General features: G+C 44.0%; 1 protein-coding gene across 1 annotated transcript in view; it reads right to left on the minus strand.

The window, feature by feature from the left end:
- Positions 1 to 15,934, minus strand: part of RYK (receptor like tyrosine kinase) — a 108,448-nt gene extending 92,514 nt beyond the window's left edge. The window contains exon 1 of the mRNA XM_065410765.1: positions 15,855 to 15,934. Within this exon, the coding sequence (XP_065266837.1) occupies positions 15,855 to 15,885 (31 nt within the window). The 5' untranslated portion in view covers positions 15,886 to 15,934. The remainder of the gene's footprint in view (positions 1 to 15,854) is intronic.
- Positions 15,935 to 16,490: the final 556 nt, after the last annotated feature.

Genomic DNA, 16,490 nt, shown 5'->3' on the forward strand with positions numbered 1-16,490 from the left:
ATAGCTCATCTTTTCCATTTCTGAAGATACATACTATGGGTAGATTATTTCCTGCTGTTTAATAACACCTGCTACACCTCTACTGGAGGTAGACTCTCTCTGCCAACCATTGAGGAGCCATGCCCCTTGAAACAGTGAACTTCCAGGTTGGGATGAAGCATTCTCCCCACATCTTGGGAGAGATGAGGGGTGCACGGAAGACTGATAACTGGACAAGGAGACAATCAAACAAGAGTACCATGCTTGTCTTGGCCACATTGGGAATATTAGGATAGCCCTGGCTTTGTTCTACCTGCTCTTGTTAATCACCGTTAGAATTAGAGGCACTGGGGAAAATGAACAACATAGGCCCTTTGTCCAAGATAGGAGGAAGGCCTCTCCCAGGAAATGGATGCCTAGACATCCTCTTGAACAGAAAAGAAGATACTTCTTGTTTGTGGCAGTTGTGAAGAGGTCCACTTCCAGACATCCCCACATTCAAAATATGTCATTTAGGATTCGTGGGTCCAATTTCCATTCATAGTCCTGGGGAAAGTGCCTGCTGCTGACATCAGCCATGGTGTTTTGTCCACCAGGAAGGTACACTGCCCAAATGCGAATGTGATGGACTATGCACCAATTCCGTAACTGTATTGCTTCAGCACGCAGAGAGGTGGATCTTGCGCTCCACTGTTTGGTTGATATAAAACAGGGGTAGGCAACCTATGGCACGCGTGCCGAAGGTGGCATGCGACATGATTTTCAGTGGCACTCACGCTGCCCGGGTCCTGGCCACAGGTCCAGGGGGCTCTGTATTTTAATTTAATTTTAAATGAAGCTTCTTAAACATTTTAAAAACCTTATTTACTTTACATACAATAGTTTAGTTATATATTATAGACTTATAGAAAGAGACCTTCTAAAAACGTTAAAATGTATTACTGGCATGCAAAACCTTAAATTAGAGTGAATAAATGAAGACTCGGCACTCCACTTCTGAAAGGCTGACGACCCGATATAAAAGCCTGATGCAGGCTACACTGTCAGTCATGACCTTGGTACACTGTCCTTTGCTGAGAGGTAGAAAATGGAAACAAGCATTCCTGATTGCCCTTAGTTCGAGTAGGCTGATGAAGAGACTGGTCTCAAGACTATCATCTGCCCTGGATTATATGAACATCAAGATGTGCCTCCATCCGAACAACGATGCATCTGTCATTGTGGTGACCATTGGCACTGGTCAGAAAAATGGAACGTCTGCGCCGATGTTGTGGTGATCTTTCCACCAGCCTAGGGACTCTTTCACCATAATCAGCAGAGACTCTGGTTCCTCTGACACAGGTAAGTCTTAAGTACCTGAATTCTTGAAGTACTAAGTGCAGTGTCGGCACCATCATGGTCTCTCTAGAAGTGGATAGAACCAAGGATTTAGAATGCTCCAATGGGGCACGAACAGAGGCGGATGCTTAGATTTGTTACTGAGGGACCCGCCAAGGTTGGTACCAGTGATAGAGATTTGTCTGACAGTACCAGTTCAGCTTGGAAAAGAGACGACTAATAGGGTATATGACAGAGGTCTATAATATCATGTCTGGTGTGGAGAAAATGAATAAAGAGGGGCTACATACTCCTTCACATAACACAAGAACCAAGGATCACCCAATGAAATTAATAGGCAGCAGGTTTAAAACAAATAAAAGGAAGTAATACCTCACACAATTCACAATCAACCTGTGGACTCATTGCCAGGGGATGTTGTGAAGGCCAAAACTATAACGTGGGTTCAAAAAAGAAATAGATAAGTTAATGAAAGATAGGTTCATCAATGGCTATTGGCCAAGATCATCAGGGATGCAACCCCATGACCTGGATGTGCCCAATCTCTGATTGCCAGAAGCTGGGAGTGGATGACAGGGGACGGATCACTTAATGATTGCCTGTTCTGTTCATGCCCTCTGAAACACCTGGCATTGGATACTGGGCTAAATGGACCATTGGTTTGACGCCAGCATGGCAGTTATGTTCTTGCGTTCTTACGAGCCCCAAAACTGAGGAAATTATTCCCCAAAAAGGAATACAGATAATTTGGTTTATATGAATCTTTTTACATCTATCCTGGGAACTGGTGAATATTAAAGATTCAACAAAACCGTTAAAAACAAATCCAAGCCACGAAATGTCCAAACCAAACACACAAGTTACATTTTACACTTGATTTAAGGATGAGCAGCATACCACAGCATCAAAAACTGGGAAACTGCCAAATAAGGCCAACCTCAGCCTGCACCTATGGAAACCAGGCATACAAAATATATTGTGCACACAGTGGACCCTGTTCTCTCTTTACTCAAAAGATGTACCTGCCATATCACATATGGACTTCACATTACATATCTCTTGTACTTATTGTGAGAAGGCACTTATTCTGAAATTCAAAGGACTGCTTATTTTTCTGCACAAGTATACTAATGTTACTACTGTTAGTCTTGTGCTCTTTTGACTGCATTAACTATTACAGTACTGTTTTAGCATCTAAAAGAATTTTTAAAAGGAAAAAAATCTAATTATTTTCCAGGTATGTAGAGGATTTTTAAAAGCACATTTAAAGGCTCTTCCCTTTAATCAGTTAAGCTTTCAGTATTTTTTTAACATTCTGCCTCTGGAATGTGTTTGACATTGATCTGCTTACTAGTTATCGCCTATCAACAATGTAAAGAGGATCTTTACACAATTCAGTCTCTCCCATTTTCTTCCAAATCCACTATTGTGAACTCAGCACTGGCATATTTAAAGAGAAGTCAAAATACAGAGCTACATCTAACAGATCAGACGTCCGAAGTCACGTTAACTTGAACGGTTGGTCAGTTTGCCTTTTCCTCTTCTCCATTTCAAGGACAGAATTCAGCAACACCTTAGCATTTGTAACTTGTGTTAACTACCCATATAAAGCTACATGACAGCCAATTTCTAATTTATTTTGTATGAATTTGAATTATGGAAAAATTTAAACATAATTTGAGGCACTTAAAAAAATAAAAATCAGTTACAAAATAAAATGTAAGATAAGAATTATACCCCAAATATTTAAAAGGACACAGTCGTCAAAATACCTCTGAAAAATCTTTTCTGGATATAATCATTTGTAACACTTAAGTGTTAAGAGGAAAAAAAATAGATTTTTCCATTTACTTTGCATATTTAGCACTAATTTGCATATTGTCAATTTCAATGTTTTGTCTATGTAGGCTCTCATCACCACAGCATCTGGTTTCCTCTTCTGTGGGTGCTTCATTTAAAAGAAAATTGAGAATGACTATGCCCACAAAAATTGGTAGTGGAATACTGGAGCAAACGACATACCCTGAAGTTACTTTTAACTCTTTATAAATTGACCAATTTCCCATTGACCATAATCCTTTAATGCAATGTTATATTGCTTTAACGAGGTAAGTTTTTTCGAGGCTGCCACTGAATCATTATGGCCATGTGATATTTTAGCTATTCAACATTATTACACGTTTGCAACTTGCTTAAAATAATTTTCTATTATATAGGGTAGAAAATAAGCCACAAACTATACCAAAACAAAGAGCACACTTCATCCCCCATTTGTTAGGTCCATCCTCCAGAAGACTTCTGTGTTTAATACAATACAACCAGCATCAGGAAAAGAATAAATGTAAAGTTGTATACTGAATGATCTTACTGTTTCTACATGGGTTGATCAAGATATAATTCTATACAGGAATGACACTGGAAAAAAAGAGGTGGTACTCTCCCAAGCTCCACCCACAATCTAAGCTTTGTCTACTTGTGACAGCAACAGGAAATAGACAGTGATTTGTGCAGATTTTAACATAACTGCCCTTCTTTTCTGAGGTTAACAATTCTTGAGGTTTAATGTGTCATTTGGCTTCAGTGTTAATAGCTAACTGAATGGGAACAGGTCATGTCTCAGATACTTTTTGGAGTTGTATGTAGACACAGAGCTTACGTACACACACCAACATAACTACCTCAGTTTCCAAAGTGATTGTTACTTCAGTAACTCCTTCTATTGTGAGCCCAAATTGGTTTACAAGAATTTAGAAAACAATTTAGTCAAATCAGTACAATTTCCATGTGGAGACTAGGCCTCAAGTAGATGCAGCTTCCAGTTTAAGCAAACCACAGCAAACTTGCCCAATCTACCCTCTGAATCTCAAACTACAGAATTTCTAAAATTTTCAGATCTTTGTTCAAACATAACTCCAGCAACGGTAATAAACCAATCAAGCAAAGTAAACTGAGGGGACAACAGGAAACAAACATTAAGCTTTTTCAATAATACTAACAGGCATAACCAAATTTTAACTTAAATATGATTTTATTCAATTTTCAATCCGAAAACTTACCAAATAAGCACTGCTACAGTAGGTGATGTTAACCAACATTACAAAAGTCATTTGGAAACCTGATTCTGCAAGGTGCCAAGTTCCTCCTAAAATGCTGAGCACTGAACCTCACCTTTAAGTCAAGGGAATGTGAGGATGCTTAGAACTTCAATAATCAGGCCCCAAGTTAGTAAATAACAGTGTATATTATATGTGGAATGAAGAAAAGAAAGGAAACAGATGGTTTTAGGTGAGGCAGGTGGACAGATCAGCATTTAAAAATAACATGGGAAAATGAGAAGTCCAGCACTGAATTCTGTATGCAAAGCAGCAAAACCTAAATGCAATATCCAAAAAATGTTATAGTGCAGAAACGTCAGATGAGCAAATGCAAGAAGAGTTGGGGGAATGTTTCAATTGTTTTAAACAGTATATTAGATATCAACTAAAACAAACGAATTCTAAAAATTAAGCTGTAGTTTTGCTTTGGCAAGGATCCTTAAACAGGTCCATATGCAGAGAGTGCTCAAGGCTGCAGGATCTAGTTTCTCATTACTTGGACCTGACTAATCTAAACCGACCCACACTAAAACAATAAGGCCTACTTTTTTTGCTTTTTCATTTTAAGCAAAAGAAACCTTTCCCTTGCCCAGGCAACCCCTAAATCACATTAACAATGTACATATCTTTGTGCCCCACTGTTGGACGTATGCCAGTAAGAATAAATTAAATCAAGAGCAAATAAAAAGGTAAATTTAGGCAGCACCATAGAAACAAGATCATTCTTTAAAGTTTTTAACATAACAAAACATTCTGAAGAAGTTCCGACAAGAAGGGGAGGCAAGGTTTTCATTCCCAATCACGGAGGATGCTGGAGAGCCTTGTGTTCACTACAAAACTGGATCATGTTCCTCTAGAAGTCTAACAAAACACCTCTTTTCAAGTGCCTCTTGTGTAAATGCAGTCTAGCTTCAACCCCTTAAAAAGTTTTTTAAAAAAAAGAAACGCTTCAGTTAGCATGAGAAAATGAGACTTTTTTAGTCATTAAAGAAGGTGCTCTGGTCTGCAACATGAATAAAAAAACCTGCTCTAAAAGAAAAATTAACAACAGGTGAATTTCATTCCCTAAACAAATAGGCTTCAAATCATTGCAGGGCAACTATCAGAAGATGCTATTTTTACCTTTAAATTTAAGTAAAGGTAAATAGAAAGTATCAGTTCAGATGAGGGTCTAATGTTCCTGTTATAGAAACTATGTATATTGCAATAAAGTATGGTTTCAATATTCACTTTTAAAGCAATCTGGTAATACTTCAAAATCAGGAATATAATACAGTTTGCACATTCAGATAATGTACATTCAGCTTTAAAACTTCACCTTACACATTTCAACACAACATCGATTCTGACCCCACAAGATATTCTTATGAATTCTTGTTCATATATTGTCTTGTGGGGGCAGAGTTAAGGCTGTCTGTGAAATGTGTAAGATGAAATTTTACATCTCAGTAAGAATACCAACTATAAAGATTACAATAGTGTCTAACAAATATGCTGCCCTTTGTCAGTGTTTTACCTGGTCAAGAGAATCATGTCAGTTTCCCTGCTGGCCATACCTCAGCTTCCCTTCAACAGTTGGGTAGTTAGTTTGGGTTGGCACTGTGGCCAAATCTTAAAGTACCTTCTCCAGGGTAAACAAATGTTCAAATGAAAAAAAGAGAACCCAAGTCCTTGATCTCCCTGGACCACAATCTTTTCCCCAGCTCTATGCAACCTCCTCCCTTAGATGCAAAGGAGAAGAGGGGTTGGGGGTGAGAGAAGAGAGAGACTTCCTCTTATCCTCTATGGAAGACCTAGTTTTGGACAAAGTAAACAATAAGCCAGGCTTCAAGCCCACACTTTCATTTTTACTAGGCAACTTTTTGAACTGCTTTCACCAAATCAGTTCAAGGTCTTCCCTCCTCAGTGGAAATCTCCCACACTGACAATCACCATCAACTCCAGGGCCTACAAACAGTCCTTTACCCAAAATGTAAGGAATCTTACACACACCTTCCTGAAGTTTCTTATTCCCCTATCTGCCTATATCAGCAGTTCTCAAACTTCATTGCACCGTGACCCACTTCTGACAACAAAAATTACTACATGGCCCTAGGACAGGGGACCGAAGCCTGAGCCCCACCACCCTGGGTGGGGGGCCAAAGCCGAAGCCCAAGGGCTTCAGCCCCAGGCAGGGGGTTTGTAACCTCAGCTCCGTCACCCAGGGCTGACGCCCTCAGAAGGCTCCAGCTTTGGCCCTGGGCCCCAGTAAGTCTAAGCCAGCCCTCGCGACCCCATTAGAACAGGGTTGAGACCCACTTTGGGGTCCTGACCCACAGTTTGAGAACCGCTAGCCTATATGCTTCATCCCTGGCTCTTTCCACCAAGCCTCTTCCCTAGCCTTGCCAAAGAGAGGGGTGGGTCTGAAGAATCTCAGCCAAACAGTAACAATTCTCCCAGTCAGATAAGGAAACAGCATCAGATAAGAATGGGAACAGAGTGCCAGGTACCGCTTTACATATCACCAAGCTAGAGTTATTAAAACATGCAAGGATGCTGCCACAGATTTGGTGGAATGTGCCCTAATGCCAGTGGTGAAGAGATTCATAATAAGTTTGGTGTTAAAAGCCTAAGTGTTTCGTCCTATATAAGTAATACTGAGAGCCTCTGTAGAAGATCTGCTATACATCTAAAAATAATGTTTACTGTGGACAATGTGCAAGACGTTTAAATTAAGACAGTAATCATTAACATCAACATCAGGACAAAGGAATGCAAATGTGCAAGTTGATGGCTTTATGCTTTTAGCTTCTGGATTTGTTGGATAAATTTTCATTTCCTATGGAACACAGCCTCAAAGATCAAATAATATGCTCTGGTAGGAAACCCAGCTTCCTAGCAGCTTGGGAAGGGGATTCTCAGCAGGGAGCTGGTCATGAATTCTCACTAATAGGCTCCCCTTCATCAACAGTGTCTACTAGACAGAGCTCGAAAGTTCCACTCCCCACTGGAAATGGGATTTTCCACACTGGTGAGTGTTTGCTGCAGTCACAGAGCAGAGCTCTGCCACTTCACAGCAGGCCTCTCTGTGGAGGAACAGACTGCAGGGATCCAAAAGGCCTCGTGACCCTCACAGAAATGAAGAGTAGTTGTTCACCAGTTTCCAATTGCTTCCCCTTTTTCTTGGCTCTGTAATAAATGGGAGTGAACAGCCCCTTCCCCCTGCCTACTTGCTAATTCTTCTTCCCTGGGTCTGCAGGGAAAGTGAAGATCTTTCAAGTTAGGAGGGTGCATGGCTGGCTGAGGAGATGGTCAGAAGATAATTCCCATTTAGAAAATGTAAGGAATCTTGTGTCTCACTGTAAGATGCAAGTAAACTCTGCTCCTGAGAACAATTTTCAAATTAAAAGATTTTATTTAAAATTAAAATATAAATTTAATAGGATTCCACAAAAAAGAGAAGGCCTAACAATGCCTCGGGCTACTTTGCTGCTTTACTCTACAAGTGTCGTGGTTCCGGAAGAGTACTGAAAAATGAAGATAGGATGCATCCTATCTTCCTGCCCCTTACACTTTCCTGCCTCAGGACCAAGAAATAGATACACCTTCTTCTTCAACGCTTAGCCGAAAGGTCAGTCATAGCAATTGTTCGGCATTTGGTCCGCTCCTGTGCGGCTGCAAGGGCTTGACAGGCCAAGAGTCCAATGTCGGAACAGACTAGATGCACCCATGTGCGGAGGTCTGCCTCTGGGCTGCCTCCATCCCTTGGTTGGTGGAATTTTATACCGGATGTTACAAGCCACCCAGAGAATGGCGTTCACCGGAACGTCTTGCGGCATTCTGGTGACATGGCTGAAAAGCGTAAGACACCATCTGCAGGCAATGGTCCCAGTAGTCTGTAGACCAGAGAACCCATAAACATCTGCGTTACAAATAATGTCTTTTCACTTTATGCTCAATATATAATGTTGGCATTTTGTGTGGAAAGCCTCCAGCTTTGCCCAGTCTGAGCGGCGTAGTGCCCATCTTTCACAACTGTACAGCAGTATAGAGAGAATACAGCTCGAATAGACCCAGAACTTAGTTGTCATGCCAAGATGATGCTGACTCTATATTCGCTGTAAACGACCCATGGCAGACGCTGTGATGCCAATCCGGTGAAGAACCCCCCTATGAGAGTTGGAGAAACTGGTGAGTATAGAACGCAAATAGCAAAAGCTAGAGACTGCTTAAACAGTTTCATTATTCAAAGAGATTGGAGTCACGGGTGGACCTGATTCTAGGTCTGGCAGCTTTGTCTTTGATCACAAAACATGGAGACCAACCTTGACTGACTCCTCCATTTGGGGGGAGTGCCTCACAAAACCTGTTGTGGCTCTGTACTAGAAGAACGTCATCAGCATAGTCAAGATCTGAGTGTGAGAGATCACTGACTTTAATACCTATGGATCTGATAGAATATTGCATTATGAAATCCATTGCCAACAAAAGAGTTCAGAGGCCAAGACACAGTCCTGCCTGACACCAGACACTGATTTGAAAGGTGCCAACATCCAATTCTCAAGATGTACACGGGCAGTGGTTCCATAATGCAGCTCACTAATAGAGTCCAACACAGTGGTTGGGACCTACGCCCTTTAAGGCCTTCCATAGCGTGACTTGATCAATTGAATCAAACGCAGCCTTAAGATACACATACATTACATATAGGGGCTTCTTGAACTTGCGGTGTATCTCCAACAACAAGTGAAGGTCCAAAATGGTGTCTAATCAGGACCTTTTCCTTGTAAAGCCTGACTGTTAGGGGCAATGCTTCTGATGTAGCAGGGGCTCCAAATGCACCAGCAGAACATACTGCAAACACCTTCCCTGGCGCAAACAACAAGATCGACCTGTAGCTCTTACATTCGCTGCGCAGTCCCTTACCCTTATAAAGTGAGATCACAATACCGGTTTTGGTTTGCAAGGTTCCAGTTCCACACCAGGCAAAAAAAATGGCCAGAAGTGATTCCACTACAGGGTCAATAGTGCATTTCAGCAGCTCCAGCGGTATGTCATCGGTACCGGCTGCGCATCCGTTTTTCAATTGCAAATAGTTCGCTTCACTTCATCCAATGTTGGTGTGTCAGTACAAGTACCTTATTGCACATCTTAAACATCGGCACGGTCACCTCACTGTCATAATAGTCCGCCAGGAGCCTTGCCGATCAACTCCTCCCCCTTCCTCCCAGAGCCTCCTGCACACCGTGAAATAGCTGAACGCAGCGGGCAGGAGGTGCTGGGAGGGAGGGTAAGGAGTTGATCAGCGGGGCCCCTGGCGGATGGGAGGTGCTGTGAGGAGGAGGGAGCTGGCTAGTTTTTGACAGCAGTAGCCTCTTCTGTAGGTAAAGAGAATATTTTCTTCATTTCACTTTATTCAACTAGTTCAAAGTTAAGAAACCAATTGGGAGTTGAAAAAGCAAGAAAGTTTGTTTTCTTCTTCCAATCCATGTATAAGAACTAGAACAGGGGTCGGCAACCTTTCAGAAGTGGTGTGCCGAGTCTTCATTTATTCACTCTAATTAATTTAAGGTTTCACGTGCCAGTAATACATTTTAACGTTTTTAGAAGGTTTCTTTCTATAAGTCTATAATATACAACTAAACTATTGTTGTATGTAAAGTAAAAAATATTTTTAAAACGTTTAAGAAGCTTCATTTAAAATTAAATTAAAATGCAGAGCCCCCCGGACCAGTGGCCAGGACCCAGGCAGTGTGAGTGCCAGTGAAAATCAGCTCATGTGCCGCCTTTGGCACACGTGCCATAGATTGTCTACCCCTTAACTAGAAGATGAGATCCACTAGTTCTAAAATCTTAAAGGACAAGGTCACTAACTACAGATAACATTTCCAGTAAAAGATATTACCTCACTCACTGCATCTGCGTTAAATAAATCAGTTTTAAATACAAAACATGTTTTGATAAAATATTGATAAACTTTTGTATGTATCCATCACATTTAAGGAAATTTTATTTAACAGAAAAAATTTTAAAATGCTGTTTTTATGCAATTAAGCTTTATTTGGATGGAATTCAATTGACACAAACAGCAAGTAAAAAACAAATCTAGCAAATAAGAAACGCATCATTCACCATTTCTAACATAGTAAAAATGTAAACATTAATAACCTGAATAAATGTAAGATTTACCATTGCTCAAATAAATGCGTATGTATATAAACACATACATACACAATGTAGCCTCTCAATTAGCAAAAATCAGCACCAGTTTAGTGTAAGCGCTATATTTAGTCGCAAATCAACAGGTTCTAATGGTTACCAACCAATGAGAACCACATTTTTTCAGAAAATATTTTTTTTGCATGTGTACTTTTTAGTTAAAGTCGATTATTTAAATCAATGCACCCTGTGCTCTGGGGATGAATCAGGGTTCACTGAATTCATTGTATTGTAGTGGGGTATTGTTTGCAGGACCCCTGCTTCATTTGTTGCAGAAATTGGAGTGTGTGGAGTGAATGAGGCAAGGGATTGCATGAAGAGAAAGTATGATCTGGTAGTTAATGCAATTAAATGCGGCCCTGGGAATTTGGATTCTATCCCTGCCTCTGCCACAGAGTTCCTATATGCTGGGCAAGTCACTTGAACCAAACTTTTCGTAGGTGGTCATTAATTGTGTGTTCCTTGGTTTTTTAGGTGCTTGATTTCAGACCTTGCATCTGATTTGCAGAAATGCCAAGCACTCACATCTGCAACTGAAATCAATGCTTTGAACATAGTGTTATATAATGTTAAGTACTCTGAAAAATCCGGTCTTAGGCATCTCAGTTTGGATACTCCAAATCAGTGGCTTTTTTGCCCTAATCGCTCTATGTCTCCGTTTCCCATGTGTAAAAGAGGAGTGAGAATATTCCATTTCCTTGCCTAGCCCATCTCATTACTCCCTTCATCCAATCTTTCTCTGAAGCATGCCCAATGTGGACAGAATCTTCAGGGAATTTAGCTACTTAAGTTAAGTCTCTACTGAGCATGTCGAAACTGGGAATTTTCAAAGGTTTTCAACATTGCTAAATTTGGAGGAGATTTTCATTGGGATGCTTTTTGCCACATCCTGATACAAAGGCCATCCCAATTTAGAGTCCCTACTCCAAACACATAGGGTTCTCAAGCTTGTCAAAGGTCACCAGAAATTTTTTAAATGAGTCAAACAACATTTTTTCCTAGCCTTATTCTTGGAAATGGCTAAAACAGTTCAGCCTGACGCAGACACCTGGCATGGAAAATTTCAGCATAAACAGTTAAAGTTTGGCAAAGTTATAAACAACTGAAAACAGGTTTTATAATGAAATGGGTCAAGCAAATTTAAGAGGTGGTGCCACTAGCCCCCACCCAGCATATAGTCCGAGAATGTAGATAGATGCAAGTGACCCTGGGCAAGTGACTTCATTTCTATGCCTCACTTTTCCCACTTCTTAAATTGGGAATAATGATACTTGCCTTCCTCTGCAAAGAACTTTGAAATTGATGAAAATTCAGTCTGTAAGAGCCATGTATTATATCTAAGGCTAGTAACATTTCCCTAAAGTCCTTCAAGTTATCAGGAGAAACATCTATTCATAGCAAGATAGTTTCTAAAAACAATTGAGTAATAAGGCTAACGGTAAAATAAGACAGTGTTACTTGGTTATAATGGCAGATTCATCAATACAGCAATATATGGCAAATCTACCTAGCAAATTAGTAAATTTTCCTAGCTACACTGAATGACAGTTCTAACAGTCAACTGAAACATTTTTTCCACATGTAGAAACTTAAAAAAATGTAAGGAAACTGGAGTGCTTTTTTTTACTGCTTTATGCACGCTACCAGTCACGTAACAATCTTGTATCAACCAACATTTATAGTTAAAATGACAATTCAGGCACTGCAATACTGAAGAGCTAAGAAGTCACTAGTTTTGTTCACATTCTTTACATTTTAAAAACAAATACATCTGTTCCTTCCAATATTCTTCTGTAGGAAAGATATGACTAAGGCTATGTCTATACTGTACACCTTACAAGGGCGTGGCTGTGCTCCTGCAGCTGCACTGTTGTAAGGTAAGCAGTGTAACCACTCTGTCCCAGCAACAAAATAAAACCTCCTCCAACGAGGGGTGGTAGCTTCGTCACCAGGAGCGTGGCTCTCGCTGATGGAAGCGCTGTCCACATTGGCGCTTTTCGTCGTTAAAACTGTCATTCAGGGGGGTGTTTTTTCACACCCCCGGGCAACAAAAGTTTTAACAAAAGTGCCAGTGTAGTCAAAGTCTTAGTATGCCAGGTTTAGGTATGTCTATACTACATGCTTTACATGAGCCAAAATCTCAGCTGTACATGCCATAATTTCATTCTGGAAGTAAGCAACATCAAGAGAAATAATTACATCACATAGTAACCCTCTTTAAAAATCACAAACTGTTTACACAATATCTAACTCCAAACACATAAAATAAGCTTTATGGAACTAGAGGAAACTCTACCAGAGAGAACTGTCAGCATGTCTCCAGGCTTATTGACTCGCAATTACCCGAACATATGGTGTCACTGAAGCTGTTCAGATCTTTTGGATTCATCAAAGTTACAGAAGCAAAACAGCTAGAGATACTGTCTTGAGCAGTGGTTTTCAAACTATGGGTCGGGACCCTGTGGGTCACAACCCCATTTAAATGGGATCACCAAGGCTGGCTTAGGCTTGCTGGGGCCCGGGCTGAAGACAGAGCCTCTCCACTCAGGGCCAAAGGCAAAGCTCAAGAGCTTCAGCCCTGGGTGGCGGGGCTCAGGTTACAGGCCCCCTGCTCGGGACTGAAGCCCTTGGGCTTCAGCTTTGCGCACCACCACCCCCCATCCGGAATGGTGGGGCTCGGGCTTTGGCCCCCACCCGCCTGGGGCAGTGGGACTCCGGTGGGTTCAGGCTTTGGTCCCCCCTCCAGGGGTTATATAGTAATTTTTGTTGTCAGAAGAGGGTCGCAGTGCAATGAAGTTTGAGAACCCCTGGCCTCGAATATTAAATTACTTAACCATACTGGCAATACATCACTCATAAAAGATACACTTCCAGTTCTGATTTATCTACGGAGGACACCTGCATGTAGTTCCATTGGGTGTGGGGGGAGAATTGTGTTTAGTCCATGACAGTTTGAGCAGGTTTCTAAGGGCTAGTCTACACTGGCAACGCTAGAGCACCAAAAAACCACCTCCACAAAGGGTGCAGCTCCCAGCACTGCTACACTGTCTACACTGGCACTTTACAGCGCTAAAACTTGCTGCGCTCAGGAGGGTGTTTTTTCACACCCCTGAGCAAGAAAGTTGCAGCGCTGTAAATTGCCAGTGTAGGCAACCCCCAATATACATTTCAAATGCTAGAGCAGGGGTGCGCAAAATTTTTGGCCCAAGGGGCCACATCTAGGTATGGAAATTGTATTGCAGTGCATGAATGCTTACGAAATTGGGGGTTGGGGTGCGGGCTCTGGGGTGGGGCCAGAAATGAGGAGTTCAGGGTGCAGGAAGGGGCTCTGGGTTGGGGTGCAGGGCAAATGGTGAGGGCTCCGGCTGGGGGTGCAGGCTCTGGGCTGAGGCATTAGGGGTGCAGGAGGTTGCTCTAGGCTGGGACAGAGGGGTTCAGAGAGCAGGAGGGGGATCAGGGCTGGGGCAGGGGGTCGGGGCAGGGGAGGGGGTCAGGGGTGCAGGCTCTGGGTGGCGCTTACCTAAAACAGCTCCCAGAAGCAGCGGTATGTCCCCCCTCCAGCTCCTACATGGAGGTGCAGCCAGGCGCCTCTGCACACTGCCCTGTCTGCAGGCGCTGCCCCCGAAGCTCCCATTGGCCACGGCTGCCGGCCAATGGGAGCTGTGGGGGCAGCACTTGGGGCGGGGGCAGCTTGCAGAGCCCCCTGGCTGCCCCTTCGTGTAGGAGCCAGAGGGGGGACATGCCGCTGCTTCTGGGAGCCGTGTGGAGCGGGGCAAATCCCCAATCCCGCTCCCCGTCAGGAGTGGGGCAAGCCCCGGACCCCGCTCCTCAGCGGGAGCTGGAGGGCTGGATTAAAACGTCTGGAGAGCCAGATGCAGCCCCCGGGGCCGTGGTTTGCCCACCCCTGCTGCACTAGACTCACATGTCCATGATTAGTAGGGCTTATAAGCAAGAAAAATTACACAAGGAAGCTGACAAATAAAATATACAAGAGTCATCTAACCCTTTTAATCCTGTATATTTAATAAAGCAGCCATACAGTAATAAGTACAACCAATGTAAAAATGTTAAGACAACAAAAAACTAACTGCGGAGCAAGCCGTAGGGGAAAAAATGTTTACATATATATTCACCCTCAGGGCCCATCAGCTCCAAAATTAACTATGTACTCCCAGTGCTTGATTAGTTGGAGTCATTTCTATTTTATACCTTCTATGCAAATAATGTTTTAAAGCAGAGGTTCTCAAACTGGGAGTCGGGACCCCACAGGGGGTCGTGAGGTTATTATGTGGGGGGGAGGTCACGAGCTGTCATCCTCCACCCCAAACCCCGCTTTGCCTCCAGCATTTATAATGGTGTTAAATATATTTTAAAGTGTTTTTAATTTATAAGGGAGGGAGATCACACTCAGAGACTTTCTGTGTGAAAGGGGTTACCAGTACAAAAGTTTGAGAATCACTGTTTTAAAGCCTGCACTGTAAAAAGTTCTTTTTCCACTAAGCGACATGCCAGCCACCTCCTAAAAAACCCAAACCACTTTAGAAGCTTATACATTTCTTTTGTTAGACTCCAACCATAAAAAAAAAAAAATCAAACCAAGGTCTGAAAGGCCAAAATTTAAGATGAGCCCTTACTAAAACCAAACCTCTACCTCACATAGAGGAACAGCAAAAATAAAAATGTAGTAAAATAATTTGTGATATGCCCTGTCAGAGGAAAGCAAGTTGTATCATGGTGCAGAAATCCTCCTACTTATTTGTGTAGTGATTATGAAACTGCCTGGAAGTTGAGATTCCTTTCACACACTTTCCCAATTACTGTCAGGTCTCCTCAATGCCCTCTCAATAAAACCTTGGGCCTCAACTCCCTGTTTTTGGTTTTACCCTGCTCCAGCAACATTACACCCTGCACAGCTGAAGCTGGGAACCTTCCACCACCACAATGGGCCCTGTGCCCCTCCCAACAGACCCTGGGCAGCTAAGCCTACGGCAACCCCTCTCCTGACTCCCCACACAGAGGGGCCCCGGGAGCCCCTCGCCCCCCCTACACACCCGCGCGCACGCAGCGGGGCCCCGCCACCTCCACACACAGCAAGACCCTACCTCTGCGCGCACCTAACGACACACAGGGCGGGGGCCGGGGAGCCCCCCGACCGCTGACCTCGACACCTGCCTCCCCCTCGCCGTCCGGCCACCCCCCACTCGCCCTCCCCGAGACCGGGGCCTCCCGGCCCGACACACTTACCGATCAGCCTGCGCACCTCCTCCTCGCTCATGTAGAGGCTGAGGCCGGGGCCTGCGGGGGAGCTCACGCCGAGCGGGTCGGAGCTGGGGCTCGCCTGGCTCTCGGCCCCCGCGGCCACCAGGAGCAGCAATAGCAGCGGCAGGAGATGGCGACGCGGGGCCCGCCACCGAGCCGCGGGGCCGCCGGGCAGTGCACGGCCCCCGCCGCTCCAGGGCCGCCCCGCAACCTCTGCCCCGCGGCCCCTGCCCCGACTGCCGGGCCCCATCGCTCCTTAGGGAGCGGACCCCGCCCGGCCCCTCACACGCCACAGCCCGCCCCGCCGCTCATGCTCGATCTCCCGCCGGGCCGCTCGCTCCGCTCCCGCCGCAGACCCCGCCCCCGGGCCGGGCTCTGACCGACCGACGCACCGCCCACCACCTCGTGCGCGCGCGCCACCTTCTCCGCTCCCAAGAGCCCGCGCGCAACGCCCACCCTCTTCGCGAATGCCGCGCATGCGTTACACCGCGCCGGGCATGCGCATTAGCCACGCCCCGTTCCTTCCCTCTATCATTACAGGCCACGCCCCTTCTATCACTTCTTGGTCCCGCCCCCTGGCCCCTCCTCAAATGACCCCCCCATTATCCATTAATATGTCCC

The sequence above is a fragment of the Emys orbicularis genome, chromosome 9 (genome assembly GCF_028017835.1).
Source record: "Emys orbicularis isolate rEmyOrb1 chromosome 9, rEmyOrb1.hap1, whole genome shotgun sequence".
NCBI classification, from domain to species: Eukaryota; Metazoa; Chordata; order Testudines; family Emydidae; genus Emys; species Emys orbicularis.